We start from the raw sequence: 19117 nt of genomic DNA, 5'->3' as shown, positions 1-19117 counted from the left end.
GAAACTGTAGGAGACTGACTTGAGAACCGAGGACCTGTGAAGCTTTCTACTTGGGCAGGAAACAAGCTGGACCAACGATGCTCAAGAACTGCTTTTCTCAAGACGGGCATGGTGGTGCACACCTTTAATCCGGGCACCTGGGAGGCAGAGGCAGGCAGATCTCTGTGATTTCAAGAGACCAGTCTCGCCTACAAAGCAAGTCCAGATAGCCAAGACTACACAGAGAAAACCTGTCTCCAAAAACTAAACCAAACAAACAAACAAAAAACAAAACAACAACAACAACAAAAAAACCCAAAAAACAACAACAACACAAAAAAACATGAATTACTGTGCTTAACATTATTGGTCTTGGTTCGATTGCCATTATCACTATTTTGTCATTCCTGTGAAGTCCCAGACAGAATTTGTCACAACCCAGTTTGTGTTCTTTGTCTGCTACTTTCTAAAGTTCCTGCAGAGAAGCCTTCTGCCCTTCACCCTGACATATCATGCCTTGTCTCAGCTTTGCTTCCTATGGCTGTGATAAGATTTCCTGGCACAAGCGTTTGAAGGAAGAAAGGATTCATCTGACCCACTTTAGCGGCCACACTGGGGAGAAGGCCTATGAGTGTGTCCTTATTTTCTGTAAGGTTTACAAGTCTCTCTTTTCTACCTACCACAAACAGGGCACTGTCAGTAACTATGACAGATACGGAGCCAATGGGCGAAGAAAAACACTGGAACATTTTTTTTCCGCCTTTATATAAATATGTGTATTTTAAAATGTTTTTTGATTTGTTTTATTTTGTATGTATCTGTGTCACATGCATGCCTGGTGCCTATGAAAGTGGTGAGTTTGCTCTCTCTCTCTCTCTCTCTCTCTCTCTCTGTCTCTCTCTCTCTCTGTCTCTCTCCTCTCTATCTTTCTACTTCCTCTCCTCTCTCTAGCTTCTCTCTCTGGGGGTACCCCTCTCCCCTTTTCCTCTCCCCCCATGCTCATTTGATAAACTATATATATATATATATATATATATATATATATATATATATATATATATGAAAGTGGTGAGTTTGCATGTGGCTGCTGGCAATCAAACTTGGGGTCTTTGCAGAAAAAGTGCTTTTCACCACTGAGCCAATCCCTGGTTCCAATAAGTCATTTTATTTACTTGTATCTTTTAATGCCATCAGCGTCATTTTCTTCAGCTAAATTATTTTCTCTAATAAAATTGGCAAGTCATGTCACATTTATAACATTGGACTTCCTATCACTAAAGCTTAAACTTGTAAAGGTTGTTTATTGAAGGTTTTTGGTTGTTTGGTTTTTTTTTTACTTTTTTGAGACAGGGTCTTACTTTGCAGTCCTGTCAGGCCTGGCACTTGCGGTGTAAACCAGGCTAGACTGAAATTCATAGCAATCTGCCTGCCTGCCTGCTGAGATTAAAGTCATGTCCCAGCATGCCTGGCTTTCAAGATTTCTTTTTAGTGATTGTTTTTTAAATTATGTCTTTCTGTCTGTGGGTCTGTACACATGAGTGCAATGCCTTCAGATGCCAGAAGAGGGCATCAGGGACCCCCCCGGATTTGAAGTTTTCAGGTGGCTGAGCAACCCTTAGTATTGCTGGAAGGTGGGAATTCAACTTGAATCTTCACCAAGAGCAAGTGTTCTTAGCCCCTAAGCGAGCTCCACGTCCTCAGAACTGGCATAAGCAACTGGACATCATGCTGACTCTGTCGACTAAGATACCCAAATTTGGATCTCATGAAATAGAGGACCGTTTCACTCTGATACACAAAGGCCCCAAGATGAAGGTTTTGAAGAACTAAATCTTCCAGCCCCAAGACTGCTAGATGCAAAGCAGCTCTCCCTGAGCCCCAGAAGCAGGAAGTTAAAAGAATAAGCGATGTGCTGGCGACCTCTGAGACTTGGCATTAACCCCAGTGGCCTGATAAACTAGAGTGAATTCCACATAATGTGAGGGCGGTGGGCTTAAATACTGTTTTCTTTATCTTTCTTCCCTTCCACAGTGGCGGGAAGGAGTCGGGAATCACAACACGGCTGGGTACAGGGAAGAAACTACATTACCCACAATCCTATGCCAAGGGCACCGATGGAAAAAGCAGGGTTTCTGTCGCCATACTTGTGACGTTTGAGCTTGTGTCCTCTAAATTCACACTGGTTTTAGGAGTCTGCAAGCCACATGACTTCTCACAGGCGGAATCTAAGAGGAAAGATAACAAGACCACAGGACCTTTCTCCTCTCTCGTGTGACAGCTGGCAGTTCCTCTCCTGGCCTTACCTAGATTCTGTACCGAGCGGGCTGAAGGTACCCCACAGGAGGGTATATATGTGAGCCCCGAGCTGCCTGCCAACTTGGCGGCTTCACTGATGGACCGCGCGCAGGTGATTAGACGTTCCCTCAGCTTCTCGCCCACACACAGAGGTTTGTGTGTCCCGGACGCCTTGCTTTCGTTGCTCCATCCTCCTAAGTGTCGGCACCCAGTGGACGGTCCAGGGAACTACAGGTCCCCTTCTTAGCTAAGGCAGGGTGAAACATGGAAGGCTTTCAAAGGCGGCAGTGCTTGGATGTAAGAGGGAGTTAGGAGAGTTCCAGAAAGCTCAAGTGCTTGTGTCTGATCGGAACTGAGAGCAGGGGATCAGGTTCCAGAAGAGAACCGCAGCCTGAGGAGCTGAGTTTCCCTCCTGAGGTTGAGAGGAGCCTGGGACATTTAGTGCAGAGTTGGAGGAGCCATGGCACAGGTTTCACATCAGTTCCCTAGAGTCGGGGGGGGGGGGGGGCAAATGGGTGGGGGTGGGTGTGGGTGTATATTTAAGTGCAGATGCCAGAACAGGGTGTCAGATTCCTCCCCCCACCCCACCCCCACCCCCGCATCTAGATGCCTGTGAGCTGCGCGATGTGGGTGCTGGGAACTGAACTCAGGCACTTTGCACAAGCAATACAGGGTCTTAAGCACCGAACCATCTCTCCAGCCCCGACAGTCATTTCAAATTGTGTGTATGTAAGTAAGTGTGCGTCTACCTATGTGTACCAAGGCACGTGCATGCCCCAGAAAGGGTCTTGCCCTCCTTTATGCAGATTCCAGGGATTGAACTCAGGTCACGAGGCTTTCTTTGTCCCCTGAGCCATATCTACTATCTAGAAATTGATCATCTTAACTTCCCTAGTATTGTTGGCGGCTAGGAGAAGGCAAAGCTGAGGGTTTCCGTTTGTTTGTTATGTTTTGTTTTGTTTTGTTTTGGTGGGAAGGGATCTATAGTGTAGACAAATCTAAGAGAAGTGAGTGTTTGGAGAGTCTTTGAGAGCTTTCATGCCAGAGTGTGTTTAAGTAGATTTAATTATTTTCACTGTATGTGTGTGGGGGGGGCAGGGGGGGGAGGACCAGATTTGTGGAGTTGGTGTTCTTTCACTTTTCCATGTTCTGGGCACTCAGGTCATCGGGCTTACAAGGCAGACCATCCCTCTGGGCTAAGACCCTATGTGTAGATGATACCTTTTTGCACGTGACAGTTCTTCTGGGGTCCGGACACTGGAGTGAGCATCCTGGTTAAAGAGTGAGCATCAGTGGCCTCATGGCTTCGGGAGGAGGGGGAATAAGAGATGTAGATATGTGAGACAGACCAAAGGGTGTGCCCTATTGGGGATGCTTCTGGTGGGCCTAACTCTTCCCTTGTCATGCTAGGGCTGTGTGACCTTCAAGGATGTGTTCGTCAACTTCTCCTGGGAGGAGTGGGAACTCCTTGACGATCTTCAGAGGCTCCTGTACCTCCGAGTGATGCTGGAGAACTTTGCCCTTGTGGCCACACTCGGTAAGTGTCTGGCTCATTGCTACCTGGCAGACTCCAGATGCAATGGTTTAATACACTGAAAGGTTATCGATCCGTGCTAATGCCTCTGGATTGTGGGCACTGCTTGCTCAAGAGCCTCAGGGGATTTCGGTCCAGCTGTCAGGCAGACCTCTGCCGTCATGGAAGGATCTGCTCACGAGGATGTGGTTGTTGAACAGGGGGCATGATTTCCCAGAACATGGAAGGTGACTTCCGTTCTAGCAGGTAACTGAGGGATGACCTCCAAGATGAAATGCCATTTTCAGGCTGCCATCCACAGGCCTTCATACCAACTTGGTCAGTGTTTGCTCATATCTCAGGGATAGGGTGTGGTGTGTGTGTGTGTGTGTGTGTGTGTGTGTGTGTGTGTGTGTATTTGACACACAGGGATTCTCTTTTTTTTTTTTAAGATTTATTTATTATTTACACAGTATTCTGCCCACACGTGTGCCTGCCCACCTCAAGAAGACACCAGATCTCATTACAGATGGTTGTGAGCCACCATGTGGTTGCTGGGAATTGAACTCGGGACCTTCAGAAGAGCAGACGGTGCTCTTAACCACTGAGCCATCTCTCCAGCCCCCCACACAGGGATTCTCTACAGCTCTATAGAGCTCTTCCTGTCCTGTTTCAATGCTATCCTGTCATGAAGCTCACTTTAATATCTTAAATATCTAGTCATGTCCCTTCTGTAGGTAACATAATAGTCTTTTTGTTTCCAAGTCTCTTAGTGGGGGAAAAAAAAAAACAATTGTTGCAGCTGGAGAGAAGTCCGAGCAGTAAAAAAAAAAACACTTGATTTTTCTCCAGAGGGCCTAGGTTCAGTTTCTAGCACCCACAGCCGGTGTGGTTCACCACCACCTGTAATTGCAGTCCCAGCTGACACTCTCTTCTGACCTTGCCAAGTACCTGGATGCAGATGGTGGACACACATATACTCAGGCAGGGACATACAAACAAAGGAGATACCTTCCCCCCCCCCCCCCCTTTCAAGACAGGGTTTCTCTATGGAACCTTGGCTGTTCTGGAACTCACTTTATACAACACACTGGCTTGGAACTGAGAGATCCTCCTGCCTCTGGCTCCTGAGTTCTGGGATTAAAGATGTACACCACCAATCCTGGGTTTTTGTTTTTTGTTTGTTTGGTTTTGTTTTTTCTTTGGGGGGGGGAGGGTTTCGAGACAGGGTTTCTCTGTGTAGCCTTGACTGTCCCGGACTCGCTTTGTAGACCAGGGTGGAGCTTTTTTCTTAAAGACCTCATGTATTTGCTTATTTGGAGAAGGACAGTGTGGCAGGGTACCAGTTACCTTAGTCACAGCGGGATAGGCCTGGAGAAGGTTCCGCTCACAAGGCTCAGAGCTGCAGGGGGTGTCACTGGAACTGGATTCAGATGAAACCTCAGCCTTATTTCCTGCCGTTGCAGCGTATTATATGACCTGTGTTCTTTCTTCCCCATTCCTGGCCCTTTGCCCAATTGTCCCTCTCTCCTGTCATGCATCCCTTAGTTATTGTCCCCTTTCTTGTTCTGTGGTTCTCAGGTACTTGTTTTTGTTGTTTTGTTTTGTTTTTGAGACAGGGTTTCTCTGTGTAGCCTTGGCTGTCCTAGACTCACTTTGTAGACCAGGCTAGCCTCGAACTCACAGCGATGAGCCTGCCTCTGCCTCCCGTGTGCTGGGATCAAAGGTGTGCGCCACCACCGCCCGGCCCCTCAGGTACTCTTTTACCTATGTCGTTTTACAACACTGTCCTGCCTTAATGGGAAAGAGCTTTGGGTATTTGAGAAAACTTTGTTTGGAGGCAGGTTTTCATTGAGTGGGAGTCACCCTTCTACGGAGCAAGCCTACATCCTGCAAAAACCATTTCGTAGCCCCGTCCCCCCATGAGAATTAGTGATTTCCCCCTTTTTCTGTACCCACTTACCGTTATTAGACCGCTACTCAGTGTTAAAATTTCCCCATTCTATAACCCTTCAATGCCCAGTACTAACTACCACCTCGTACACTGACCCTTGCTCCTCAGACAACCCTGATAACCCGCTAGGCTGTCATTAGGATGTGGGGACAGCTTCTTCCGCTTTCTCTGCCTTCAGGTCGCTGGCGTGAAGAAGATAGCGAGGAGCTACACTGTGTCTCAGTCCAAGGAACGCCACGGACCGGAACTGCCGACTCGGGTCTCCCGATGCCAAAAGCACGCCCTCGTGAGGGGTCGGACCCACTCCTGAAGATCATTTTGCACCTGGCTGGACACGGTGGCTCCTGCCCTGAGCTGCACGGAGGCGGGCTCCACAGGAGGGGCTTCTTGCTCGCCGCAGAGCCTTCGCCGCCTCACAGGCAACATCTCTGTGGATGGGGTGAGGGAGGAGAGGACCCACTCCTGAAGAGTGCACTTCATGTGTTAGAGACACCGTTGCCACGCAGAGGAGAAGAGACGGGTCTGCTGAGCAGCTCTAGCCCTCACCTGGGCCAGACACAACGCAGAGCACACAGTGTGGTAAATCTACATGAAAAAACTGAGCGCCTGGAGCCTCTCACACGTGCCTCTCCCAGTCTTGGGAAACACCAGGCAGAGAGTGATGGGATGACGCTCAAAGTCATGGGTAATGGGAACGCCTCCCTGGACACCTTTGCTTTTCTTGACAATCTGCCACCTCTTCCTGAGGGGAAACCCTTGAGGCGCCGTCCAGGTGGACATGCGTCCAAGATCTCAGCTCTTCTCAGCCACAGAAACATCCACACCAGAGAGCCATCTCCTGCGCGTAAGGAGTGTGGGAAGGCCTTCACCCACCAATCCCATCTGAGGAGGCACCAGAAATTTCACACTCGGAAAAGACACCCCGCATGTCCCGAGTGTGGCAAGATCTTCCTCCCCCAAGGCAAATTGATCCAGTACCAGGAAGTTCTTGCGGAGGAGAGACCTTTTAAGTGCAGTGGATGTGCCAAAGCCTTCAGCTGTAAAGACACACTCGCCCAGCATCAAAGATTCCATGCTGGGGAAAGACCTTATCAGTACAGTGAATGTGGGAAGATCTTTAGTCAACGTTCACACCGTCTTGGGCACCGGAGAACTCGTACTGGAAGCAGGCCTTACGAATGTACTGAGTGTCAGAAATTCTTTAGCCATAGACCCAGCCTTCTAAGACACCAGAGGTCCCATTCCGGAGCTCGGACCTACGTCTGTAGCAAGTGCGGGAAAGCCTTTGGCTCCAAAGAAACCCTGGTTAGGCACCAGGTAACTCACACCGGCACAAGGCCTTATGAGTGTGGTCAGTGTGGGAAGGCCTTCAACCGCAGAGACACGCTCGCGAATCACCAGAAAATCCACACCGGAGAAAGGCCTTACGGATGCGGTGAGTGTGGGAAATCCTTCAGAAACAGATACGACCTTGGTGAGCATCAGAGAACTCATTCAGGGGCCAAACCTTACGTGTGTGGCGAGTGTGGGAAGACCTACATTACCAGTTCCCGCCTTATTCAGCACAAGAAAATTCACACTGGTGCAAGGCCTTATGGGTGCAGCGAGTGTGGGAAGGCCTTCAGCCGCAAGGGCACACTGACGAAGCACCAGAAAATCCACACCGGGGAAAGGCCCTACGGATGCAGCGAGTGTGGGAAATTCTTCGGGCGGAGGTACAACCTTCTTGAACATGAGAGAATTCACTCAGGAGCCAAACCTTACGAGTGCAGTGAATGCGCGAGATGCTTCGGTCACAGCTCCAGCCTCGCTCTCCATCAAAGACTTCACACTGGAGCAAAGCCCTATATGTGTAGTGAGTGCGGGAAATCCTTCAGTCGAAAGTCTAGCCTCGTCATTCACCGCCGAGTTCACACCGGAGAAAAGCCTTACGTCTGCGCGGAGTGTGGAAAAGCCTACGCAGATAGTTCTAACCTTGGGCGGCATCAGAGAGCACATACGGAATAAAGTCTTCGTGAGTGCCATAGGACGCGGGCCGTTTGGCGGTATCTCTTAAATGTGTCTCACACAAAGAAAAATTATCCTAGAGAAAAAGCCTTTTATGAAAGAGGGGAAGCCGGGCGGTGGTGGCGCACGCCTTTAATCCCAGTACTCAGGGAGGCAGAGGCAGGCGGATCGCTGTGAGTTCGAGGCCAGCCTGGTCTACAAAGCGAGTCCAGGACAGCCAAGGCTACCCAGAGAAACCTTGTCTCAGAGGGAAAAAAAAAAAAAAAAAAAGGGGGAAATCTGTTAATGTTTTCAAGCGACACCAACACAAAGCTAAGTGAGTATTGTTTATGGAGCAACCATCATCCTGCAGTTTGTTTTGTTTTGTTTCTGGGTAGGGTCTCAGTATGTAGCTCTGGCTGTTCAGGAACTCACTGTGTAGTCCAGGCTAGCCTAGAGCTCCCAGAGATCCACCAGCCTCTGCCTCCCAAGTGCTGGAATTACTGGCCCTAACATATTTTCTTACTAACCTTCCATCACCACAGGATCTATACTCAAATGTAGCTTTAGTCCTCATTTTAGAAATATAGTCATTCAGTTGTTTGTTTAAAAAAAAAAAAAAGTAAAACATTTGTTAATTTTCTTGGTCAATTCAAATTAATCTGAATCTTCTGCCACAGATTCCTCACCACCACCTTCCTTTGTCTGTTCCCAATTTTATTGATTCTTGCTTTGGTCTGTGTTCTATTCTTTCTTTTACTTGATTTATTGTGCTTGGCTCTTAGACATTGCTGGAGTATGAGGTTTAGACTTGATTTTTGACATTTTTTTTTCTAATGTATGAAGGTATTAAAAATATCACACAGAGACCCTGTCTCGAAAAAACAAAACAAACAAACAACAACAAAAAACCAATATCACAACATTATTAAAGAAAGTTAATAATGTCACAATATTGGTTTTTTTGTTTTGTTTTGTTTTTTTGTTGTTGTTGGTTTTTTTTGTTTGGTTGGTTGGGTTTTTTTGGTTTTTCAAGACAAGGTTTCTCTGTGTAGCCTTGGCTGTCCTGGACTCACTTTGTATACAGGGCTGGCCTCGAACTCACATCGATCCACCTGCCTCTGCCTCCCGAGTGCTGGGATTAAAGGCATGTGCCACCACCGCCTGGCATGTCACAATATTGTTACCGCCATCCAAGTTCACTGTGTCTTAACTCTGTTGCGTTCACCTATGAAGCATCCTGATTTCTCCTCTTAACTCACAGGCTACTTAGGGATGTGTTGTTCAGTTTCTGGGGGTCAGAGTATTTTTTGCTGTTTGTTGTTATTTTGCTTTGCTGTATTAGAACTTCCTCCCCCACTTCCCCCCCCCCCCACCTCCCACCACTTCCCCCAGCCTGGGGTGCTGCTTGCAAAGCATGTGTGTTGTGTGGTCACTGGTGGAATTTCTGTGAGTGGCCATGTGGCTGTTTGTTGTGGTACTCTGACATTTTTTTTTTAAGATTTATTTATTTATTTATTGCATACACAGAGCTCTGCCTGCATGTGCACCTGCAGGCCAGAAGAGGGCATCAGATCACATTACAGATGGTTGTGAGCCATCATGTGGTTGCTGGGAATTGAACTCATGACCTCTGGAAGAGCAAGCAGTGCTCTTAACCACTGAGCCATCTCTCCAGCCCCAACTACTCTGACATTTTTGTGTTCGTGGTGATGGTCTGTCAGTTGGTGAAAGATATATGGACTAATCTGTCCCTGCTTACAAGTTCCATTGGTTTTCCTTTTTTTGTTTTTGTTTTTGTTTTTGTTTTGTTTTTTGTTTTTTGTTTTTCGAGACAGGGTCTCTCTGTGTAGCCTTGGCTGTCCTGGACTCGCTTTGTAGACCAGGCTGGCCTTGAACTCACAGTGATCAGCCTGCCTCTGCCTCCATTGGTTTTCCTTCACACAACCCCTCCTCTGTTTTTGGTACATAGACCTGTATGTTTGCTAAGACTTCCTGGTGTGTTTGCACATTTGGTATATCCTTTTGTGTCCCCTTAAATACTCTCAGCTCTGCAGGATAGCTCTGATAGGCATCCAGCGACCCTTGCATTTTTAGGCGATGCTTTATATTTTTTATCCTGCTCTGTGTATTTGCATATGCATGCACTATGGCGTGTATGTGATGATGAAGGGAGCGCTTGAGAGGATCAGTTCTTTCCTCTCATGGGGACGAGAATCAGGTCATCAGGCCTGGCAGCAGGTGGCTTGTGCCTCCTGAATCATCTCACTGGCCCTTTATCATCATTTTTACACATCATCACGCCAGGTGCGGTGGCACACACCTTTAATCCCAGCACTCTGAGACGCAGAGGCAGGTGGTGTCCTTGAGTTCAAGGACAGTCTAGTCTACAATGCGAGTCCAGGTCATCCAGGGCTCTGCTACACAGACAAACCCTGTCTCAAAAACCCAAAACATTGACATGTCATGGCATCTAGGGTTGCCATTTATCATGCGAGTTTTTGCTGTTTCTATCATTCATTTTATTCCTGTGGATTTACATGAACAATTTTTAGGATTCCATTTTATATATCTGTTTTGTTTGTATTTTAAATTTTTAATCATTGCTTTATTAATGTGTGTATATATAGACACATACATACCTATATATATACACATATGTGAGTATACATACATACACATATGTAAAAAATGTATATATATATTTATCCTATATTTTGGGTTTCTCCCCACCATTGCTGTGATAAAATACTTTGCCAAAAGCAACTTAAGGGAATAAAGGTTTTATTGTCTCATGATGCAGTGCCTCACTGCAGGCAGGCAGGATGGCAGGAACTTGAAGTGACCATTAAGTGCCTGACCACATTACATCCACAGGAAAGGGCAGAAACCAGTGAACTAGGTATGTGGTCTGCTCACTGCACTCTTAGATTTTTACGGCCATGGGTGTTTTGCCTGTGCGCATGCCTCTGCCCTGTGTGCATGCAGTGGCCTTGGAGACCAGAAGATTCACATCCTCTGGAGCTGGAGTTTCTGTCACTAGCCACCATGCGGGGACGAGACACTGAACCTTGGTCCTCTGCAAGAATAACACGCACTCTCCAATGCTGAGCCATCTCTCTCACGCCCTTTTTCCACTCTGGCACAATCCAGAATTCCCTATATATGGGGTATGGTGCCGCCCATAATGTGCAGGTCTTCTCACTCGAGTCACTATAATGAAGGTGATTGCTCACAGACATGCCAACAGGCCAACGTGACGTACACAGCCCTTCGCTGAACCTCCCTCCGTAGGCGAGGCTAGATTGCGTCCCATTAACCAAACCGACCCCTGCCTTAGCATAGTATAACTTTTTTTTTTTTTTAAAGATTTGTTTCATTATGTATAGTGTTCTGCCTCCATGTGTGCCTGCCCTGTCAGAAGAGGGCACCAGATCTCATTACAGATGGTCGTGAGCCAACATGTGGTTGCTGGGAATTGAACTCAGGACCTCTAGAAGAGCAGACAGTGCTCTTAACCACTGAGCCATCTCTCCAGCCCAGCATAGTTTAACTTTTAACACTGTGGTGTACAGGCACCTTGCTTCCTTCACTTTGACCTGTTCCCCTTCCATTGCTTGTTTTATCATCTTGAAAAAAACGCTGTTAATATTTCCTATCTAACGAGTGAATTTTGTCTGTGTTAGGCTGGTGGCATTCTCGTTTTCTTGCATCCAAGGGTGCCCCTCTTTCTTGGGTGCAGTTTTTATGGTACATAGGATGCAGTGTGGGCAAGCCTGGTCAGCACCAGCCCATCCCTTCCACTCCTTTTCTCCTCTATGGTTTCTGATTAGCGATCTGCTACCAATTGAACCGTTCATAATCCGTCCTTTCAGTTGAGCTATATTCATGTCTTTTGTCTGTAATGTTTAAAAGTTCGTGATATGCCAGCAGTGAAAGTTTTTGGATTTCTCTTTTTTTGTTTTTTGATAGTGTCCTGATATGTAGACCTGGCAGGTCTGATACTACATAACCCAGGCTGGCTTTGAACTTGAAACAGCCCTCCTGTCTTAGTGTCCTGAGTAGTGGGATCCCAGCTGTGAGAGTTTATCTTGTCTGATGTTTTCTTTCTTTCTTTCTTTCCTTCCTTCTTTCTGTCGTTCTTTATTTATTTCTGTTTGTTTTGTAGATTTATGGATCAAATATCTCAGTATCAAACTGCATGCACAGCCGGGCATGGTGGCACACAACCTGTAACCCCAGCACTTAGGAGGCAAAGGCAGTTCAAAGCCATCCTGGTCTACAATGTGAGTCCAGGACAGCTAGGGCTATCACACAGAGAAATCGTGTCTCTAAACACACTCCCCCCTCAAAAAAACAAAAACAAAAACAAAACAAAAAACAAAGCAAAACAAAACAGATACACTAAATCTAACAGAGAAAGTGGGGAAGAGCCTTGAACTCATTGGCACAGCAGACAACTTCCTGAACAGAGCGCCAACAGCTTAGGCTCTGAGATCAACAACTGGTAACTAGAAAGCGTCTATAAAGCAAAAAATTGCCAATAGGACAGAATGGCCGCCCACAGAATGAGAAAAGCTCTTCAACAACCCCACATCCTACAGGGTGTTCTCTGACCTCCACTTATGCATCAGGGCACATGCATCCCCCCCCCCCTCCAGCCCCAGCTCCACCCCCACCCCCACACACAGGGAAAATAATTAAATCTATTTAAATACAGTCTGGCATGAAAGCTCTCAAACACTCCCCTAGCACTCAGTTCTCTCTCTCTCTCTCTCTCTTTGTTTTTGTTTTTGTTTTTGTTTTTCGAGACAGGGTTTCTCTGTGTAGCCTAGGCTGTCCTGGACTCACTTTGTAGACCAGGCTGGCCTCGAACTCACAGCGATCCGCCTGCCTCTGCCTCCCGAGTGCTGGGATTAAAGGCGTGCGCCACCACGCCCGGCCTAGCACTCAGTTCTCACGGATTTGTTTACATCCTAGACCTCCTTCCCTGCCAAACCCCAGTTCTGCCTTATACGACCAGGGGCATGAGAGTGCCGACTTCTAGACAGTAGATAGGGCTCAGTGGGCAAAGCTCTCACCTTGCAAGCCTGAGGATCTGAGTTCAATCCCTAGACTCTGCAATAAAGGTGGACAGACCCAATCCTGCTCAGTTCTCCTCCGACTTCCATATGCATTCTGTGATGCACATATCTTGGTACACAAGTGTAGATGCATACTTACATACACACACATAGTAAGGTTGAAAGATGGTCAGGGCTGGTGAGATGGCTTGGAGCATATCTCTCTCTCTCTCTCTCTCTCTCTCTCTCTCTCTCTCTCTCTCTCTCTCTCCCTCTCCCTCCCTCCCTCCCTCCCTCCCATGAAACCCGTGCCTTGGCTGGTGAGATGGCTTAGAGCATCTCTCTCTCTCTCTCTCTCTCTCTCTCTCTCTCTCTCTCTCTCTCTCTCTCTCTCTCTCTCCCTCTCCCTCTCCCTCTCCCTCTCCCTCTCCCTCTCCCTCTCCCTCTCCCTCTCCCTCTCCCTCTCTCCCTCCCTCCCGTGAAACCCGTGCCTTGGCTCGTCCATCTCTGCACTAAATGTCCCAGGCTCCTCTCAACCTCAGGAAGGAAACTCAGCTCCTCAGGCTGCGGTTCTCTTCTGGAACCTGATTCCCCTGCTCTCAGTTCCGGTCAGACACAAGCACTTGAGCTTTCTGGAACTCTCCTAACTCCCTCTTACATCCAAGCACTGCTGCCTTTGAAAGCCTTCCATGTTTCACCCTGCCTTAGCTAAGAAGGGGACCTGTAGTTCCCTGGACCGTCCACTGGGTGCCGACACTTAGGAGGATGGAGCAACGAAAGCAAGGCGTCCGGGACACACAAACCGCTGTGTGTGGGCGAGAAGCTGAGGGAACGTCTAATCACCTGCGCGCGGTCCATCAGTGAAGCAGGCATGTTGGTGGGCAGCTCGGGGCTCACATACAAACCCACACTTGGGGTACCCTTAGCCTGTCCGGTGCAGAAACTCCTACAAAGCTTAGGTGACTGACTCTAGGTACTGCCGGAAGAGGAACTCTAGGCTGTCCCATGAGCGTGGGGAAAGGTCCTGTGATCTCATATCCTCTTGCTAGTCTGCGCTGGTGGGAAGTGACCTGGCCCCAGACTCCTAAACCAGTTTGAACAGAGCCACCAAGAGTCCAGACCTCATAATTGTGGCTTAGGAAGTACAGCTTTGTCCAGTACCGCCTTTGGGATAGGATTGTGGGTAATGTAGTTTCTTCCCTGTACCCAGCCTTATTGTGATTCTGACTCCTTCTGGCCACTTGGGTTAATGCCAAGTCTCAGAGGTCGCCAGCACATGGCTTATTCTTTTCACTTCCTGCTTCTGGGGTCCAGGGAGAGCTGCTTTGCATCTACCAGTCCTGGGGCGGAAGGTTTTAGTTCTTCAAAACCTAATAGACTTCACTCTTGGGGCCTTTGTATCAGAGTAAAATGGTCCTCTATTTTATGAGCTCAGTAGGGGCAAGGAAGCCCAGTGCCTGAGTGCTCCTAGGGGCTGAGTCTAGGCTGCAGGCATGGGCGCAAACCTAGAAAAAGAGGGCATCCGTGTGCCTCAGTGGCAATCTTGAAGAGCTGGATCGTTGCAAAACAGCTCATGTCGGGAAGGAGGCCTCACAGGTGGTATGAGCCAAGTGCAGCTGGGTTAGACAGAGCCCGCAGCAAAAGTAGAGCGGTAGACTTAGAGGAATTTGTTGTAGACAGTAAAGAGGGAGGGATTCCACTGTGGAGATGATGGAATCGCCCTTTGAGTTTTGGCACCAATTTTAATGATTTAAAAACCGAGATGCAGCTGAGTGTGGTGGCGCACACCTTTAATCCCGGCACTTGGGAGGGAGAGGCAGGTGGATCTCTGTGAGTTCAAGGCCAGCCTGGTCTACAAATGGAGTCCAGGACAGCCAGAGATACATGGAGAAACCCTGTCTCGAAAAACCAAAATAAATAAATAAATAAATAAATTAAAATAAAAAATAAAATTATCATAAAAATAAATCTTGTTGGTACACAATTTAATCTCAGCAGGCCAGCGAATCACTATGAATTCCGGTCCAGCCTGGTGTACACATGAGTTCAGGCCAGTCAGCTCTACAAAGTAAGACTCTGTCTCAAAAAACTCAAAATAAAAAATAAACAACAAAATCCTTTTTTAAAAAAAAAAGATGTTTGGAGAGTGTAGAACTTTTTATTTAAAACATTAAGCTTTAGTAATCAAAGCACAAACATGACTTAATGGCATTACTAGGCAAATAACTTAACCAAAGAAATTACTTTGATGCTATTAAAAGACATATTTACATAAAGGCCAAATAGGGGTCTGGAGAGTTGGATCAATGGTGAAGAGTACTTGCTCTTGCAAAGAACCTGAGTTTGAGTCACAGCAACCACATGGAGGCTCACCACTTCATAAGTACTAGGCATATACGTGGCACAAACATGCATGCAAACAAAGCACTCATACACACAAAATGAAATAAATCTGGGCTGGACAGATGGCTCAGAGGTTAAGAGCACTGACTGCTCCTCCAGAGGTCCTGAGTTCAATTCCCAGCAACCACATGGTGGCTCACAACCATCTGTAGTGAGATCTGAGGCCCTCTCCTGGCCTGCAGTTATACATATATGCAGAACACTGTATGAATAAATAAATAAATGTAAACAACAACAACTTGGTGCCGGGTGTGGTGGCACATGCCATTAATCCCAGCACTCAGGAGGAAGAGGCAGAGGCAGGTGGATCACTGTGAAGCCAGCCTAGTTTACAAAGTGAATCCAGGAAAGGACCACACAGAGACACCCTGTCTCAAAACAAAAACAAAAACAAAAAACAAAAAAAAGAAAGAAAAGAAAAAGAAAATAGTCACAAATGTATCAAAATATTACTTTTTAAAAGGTTTTCACAGCAGGGCGGTGGTGGCACACGCCTTTAGTCCCAGCACTTGGGAGGCAGAGGCAGGCAGATCGCTGAGTTCAAGGCCAGCCTGGTCTACAAAGTGAGTCCAGGACAGCCAAGGCTACACAGAGAAACCCTGTCTTGGAAAAAATACATTTTCACATTCTTCTATCAAATAGAGAAAGCAAGGCATTTTTTGTTGTTCACAGGAATATGTTCAATAGGTCAAAATGCGTAAAAAATTTTGAATTTTCTTTTCTGAGAAAAGGTCTCTCCCCACAGTAGTGGCTGTTCTCAAACTCACTGTATAGGCTGGGCTGGGCTGGCCTTGTACTCAGAAACCCACCTTCCTCTGCCTCCCAGGTGCTCGAATTAAAGGTATGTGTCACCACACCAGCCAGGATTTATTTTGTTTATAAAAAATATTGATTGATTGGTTGGTTGGTTGGTTGGTTGGTTGATCGTATTTGGGTGTTTGCCTGAATGTATGGCTATGCATCACTTCCGTGCTGGTGCAGGTAGAAGCCACAGAGGCCGTGTGTTCCTTTAAACTGGAATCACAGATGATTGGGAGTCAGTCTGAGGGTACTAGGAATTGAAACCAGGCCCTCGGAAGAGCAGCCAGCACTTTTTTTGTTTTTGTTTTTGTTTTGTTTTGGTTTTTTTTTCGAGACAGGGTTTCTCTGTGTAGCCTTGGCTATCCTGGACTTGCCTTGTAGATGAGGCTGGCCTCAAACTCACAGCAATCTGCCTGCCTCTGCCTCCCGAGTGCTGGGCAGCCAGTACTCTTATCCACTGAGCCATCTTTCCTGCCCCAGATTGTATTTTTTTTTAACCAGGTGTATACATACGTGTGAGCTAGTGTACGGATTTGCTCGCAAGTGCAGTGCTCTCAGCAGCCAGAAGAGGGCGCAGGATACCCAAGAGCTGAACATTTGCTTGATGATTATACCACTGGTTTACTCAGCCTTACTCTTCGTGGCCACAGGGTGGACCCCCACACCCAGGCACAGGAGGTGTGATCACACAGAACAGGCCAAAGGATGGACAGTGACCATGGACGAGAGAAAGGCTGCACTCAGAGAAACCTGACATGTCACCAAAAGCAAACACCCTGAGATGGAACAGCTCCCACGTGAACAAAAACTTAAACAACCCATGGCCGGGAAAGCACTAGGGACTATACCTGCTTCATGGGTGAAAGGCATACTGCCTTTACAGAATAAAGACAAGACCCGACAAAAGTCAGAAAAATACCTTTAAGGCAGGGAGGTTGTTGGCAAAATATAGGCCCCAAAATAAAAGGGAGTTGGGAGGTCAAACGGGACCTCTGCTAATTTTAGTGATAGTGATTTAAAAAAAAAAATCATGAAATGTCTGTGGGATAAAAGGAAGGAAAGACAAGGAAGGAAACGACACAACACAGCCCAGGTGCAAAGAGCATGTGTGCTTGACAACGGAGGAGGAAACAGACAGAGTTTGACAGGCAGATTGCAGCAATGTGCTAATCTGTATTTCCATAAATTCACCACAGACCTTCTATTCTTCTACGTAACTTTCTATCCGAGCACCAAGGTTCGGTGCCTCGTACCCACATGGTGGCTAGGGACAGAAACTCCAGTCCCAAAGGATCTGTAGACGTCTTCTGGTCTCCGAGGGCACTGCATGCACTCGAGGCAGAGACATACGCACAAGCAAAACACCCATCCTCAATAAAAAAAAAAAAAAAAAACTAAATAGTGGGCCTGGTGCACTGGAACAAGCCTATAATCCCAATACTTGGGAAAGCAGAGGCAGGTGGATCGCTGTGAGTTCGAGGCCAGCCTGGTCTACAAAATGAGTCCAGGATAGCCAAGGCTACACAGAGAGATCCTGTCTCAAAGACAAAACAAAACAAAACAAAAAACAAAAGATAAAGATACAGAATGGATATGAAGGCTCAGACATATGGTATTCATGAGAAACTGACTTTGCATATGATATCATAAATTGATGAAAAGGGGCCAATGAGGTGGTTCAGCAAGTACCTGATGCCACGCCTGATACCCTGATTTGGGTCCCCAGATACCATAAAAGGAAAGGAAAGAACTGATTCCCTCACGCTCTCCCTTGATCTCCATAAGCATGCTGTGGTGCATGCATACCCAAACACGCAAAAAGGAAAACGTTTTTTTAAAGGGATGAAAAAAATACAAAGCCTCAACTAAAAATGTGAGGGTAGCTAGATGTCTCTCAAAGCTATCCTGTAGAACTGAGAGCATCTGAGGGGACACATTAGTAATGGGAATAAATTACAAGTACAATTTTCTTAAAGTAATATAAGTTATAATAAATAGAATTTTTTTTTAAAAGGATGAAACTAGAGATAAACTGGGTGGCCATCCAGAGCCACTTTTCCTAAATAAACTCAATTACAAAGACAAAAGGAAAGGCTCTGCAAGTCAAGGAGGCATCAAAATCTCCGCCAAACCACCTGCCCCGCCCCAAGTCCATCAGTGCTGACTCCATTCTGCGACCCTGCGGGCTGTGGACCAGGAGGGGCCCCCTGGGCTTGGTAGACCCTCACAGGTGGCCTTGGCTGATGACTGCTGTGCCCAGGTCAACGAGCCCAGCGGTTCCAGTGTCCAGGATTTGCCTGTCTCCTCCTCTTCCAAGGCGATATAGGGAACTCAGCTAAGATCTTAGAGGGCGCCCCTTTAGGCCTTTCATTTGCCAAGCAGGCCACATGACTAATGTGCTGTGCCTTCTGGGTAACGTAGTTCTTTGCTGCTGGCAACACCAGGCCCCCCCGCCAAGTGTTTTTAAGTCTCTGTCTAAAACAGAGGACAGCGCCAACGTCATGCCTTAGATATACCTATTTGTTATTGTTATTTGAAATTGTTTTAGTTTTTGAGACAATCTCAGTAAGTTGGCTGGGTTGGCCATAAACTGAGATTTTTCCTGCCTCAGCCTTCTGAATACTTCAGACCCCACCCAGTAACAGTGCACACAGCTCTGGAGGAGTCAGGCACTGGGTGACACTGCAATTCTATGTAAAATGGAGAGTGGGGTTTGGGGTGTGTGTGTGTGTGTGTGTGTGTGTGTGTGTGTGTGAAACTGGGTGCTCTACAGGACCCCTAACTCCTACACATATATCATCTTTCCCCCTTTCATTTACTACTTGCTTTGTATGTGTGGGAGCACGGGTGTGCCTCCGCCCATGAGTGGAAACGCGGGGACTGAGTTTGTGATCCCCGGGCACACACTAGCACACCTGTGATCTTCCCACCGGGTCACTGTGGTTCACTGGCCAGGCAGCCCAGGCAAATCGGTGGGTCTCATGTTCAGCTCAGAGACCCACCAGCTCACACCGTGACATGGAGAGCGACCGAGGGAAGACACCTGCTGTGGACCCCTGGCCTCCACCCCCACCACACACACACACACACACACACACACACACACACACACACAGGACAATC

At 47.2% G+C, this 19117-nt stretch overlaps 1 protein-coding gene across 3 annotated transcripts; it reads left to right on the top strand.

The window, feature by feature from the left end:
- Nucleotides 1-2117: 2117 nt before the first annotated feature.
- Nucleotides 2118-19026, top strand: LOC311591212 (uncharacterized protein). 3 transcript variants are annotated; one of them, XM_084770603.1, is made up of 4 exons: nucleotides 2118-2386; nucleotides 3685-3811; nucleotides 5920-7755; nucleotides 16645-19026. In XM_084770603.1, exons 1-3 carry the CDS (start codon nucleotides 2372-2374, stop codon nucleotides 7746-7748), a joined length of 1971 nt encoding a protein of 656 aa, XP_084626729.1. In that variant the 5' UTR covers nucleotides 2118-2371; the 3' UTR covers nucleotides 7749-7755; nucleotides 16645-19026. The 3 variants fall into 3 exon arrangements, with proteins under 3 accessions (XP_084626729.1, XP_084626730.1, XP_084626728.1); XM_084770604.1 differs by lacking the exon at nucleotides 16645-19026 and having other exon boundaries at nucleotides 2118-2426; nucleotides 5920-9526; XM_084770602.1 differs by lacking the exon at nucleotides 16645-19026 and having other exon boundaries at nucleotides 2119-2386; nucleotides 5920-9526.
- The last annotated feature ends 91 nt before the right edge of the window (nucleotides 19027-19117 follow it).

This window comes from Acomys minous (assembly GCF_964271855.1).
Source record: "Acomys minous genome assembly, chromosome: 20".
Taxonomy (NCBI): domain Eukaryota; kingdom Metazoa; phylum Chordata; class Mammalia; order Rodentia; family Muridae; genus Acomys; species Acomys minous.
Note: the sequence above shows the minus strand (reverse complement) of the source record. Positions and strands in the feature narration are given on the sequence as shown.

Coding starts and splice junctions, on each gene's coding strand:
- LOC311591212 (XM_084770603.1), top strand. Junction 3,812..5,919: donor TGCCCTTGTGGCCACACTCG/GTAAGTGTCTGG, acceptor CTCTGCCTTCAG/GTCGCTGGCGTGAAGAAGAT.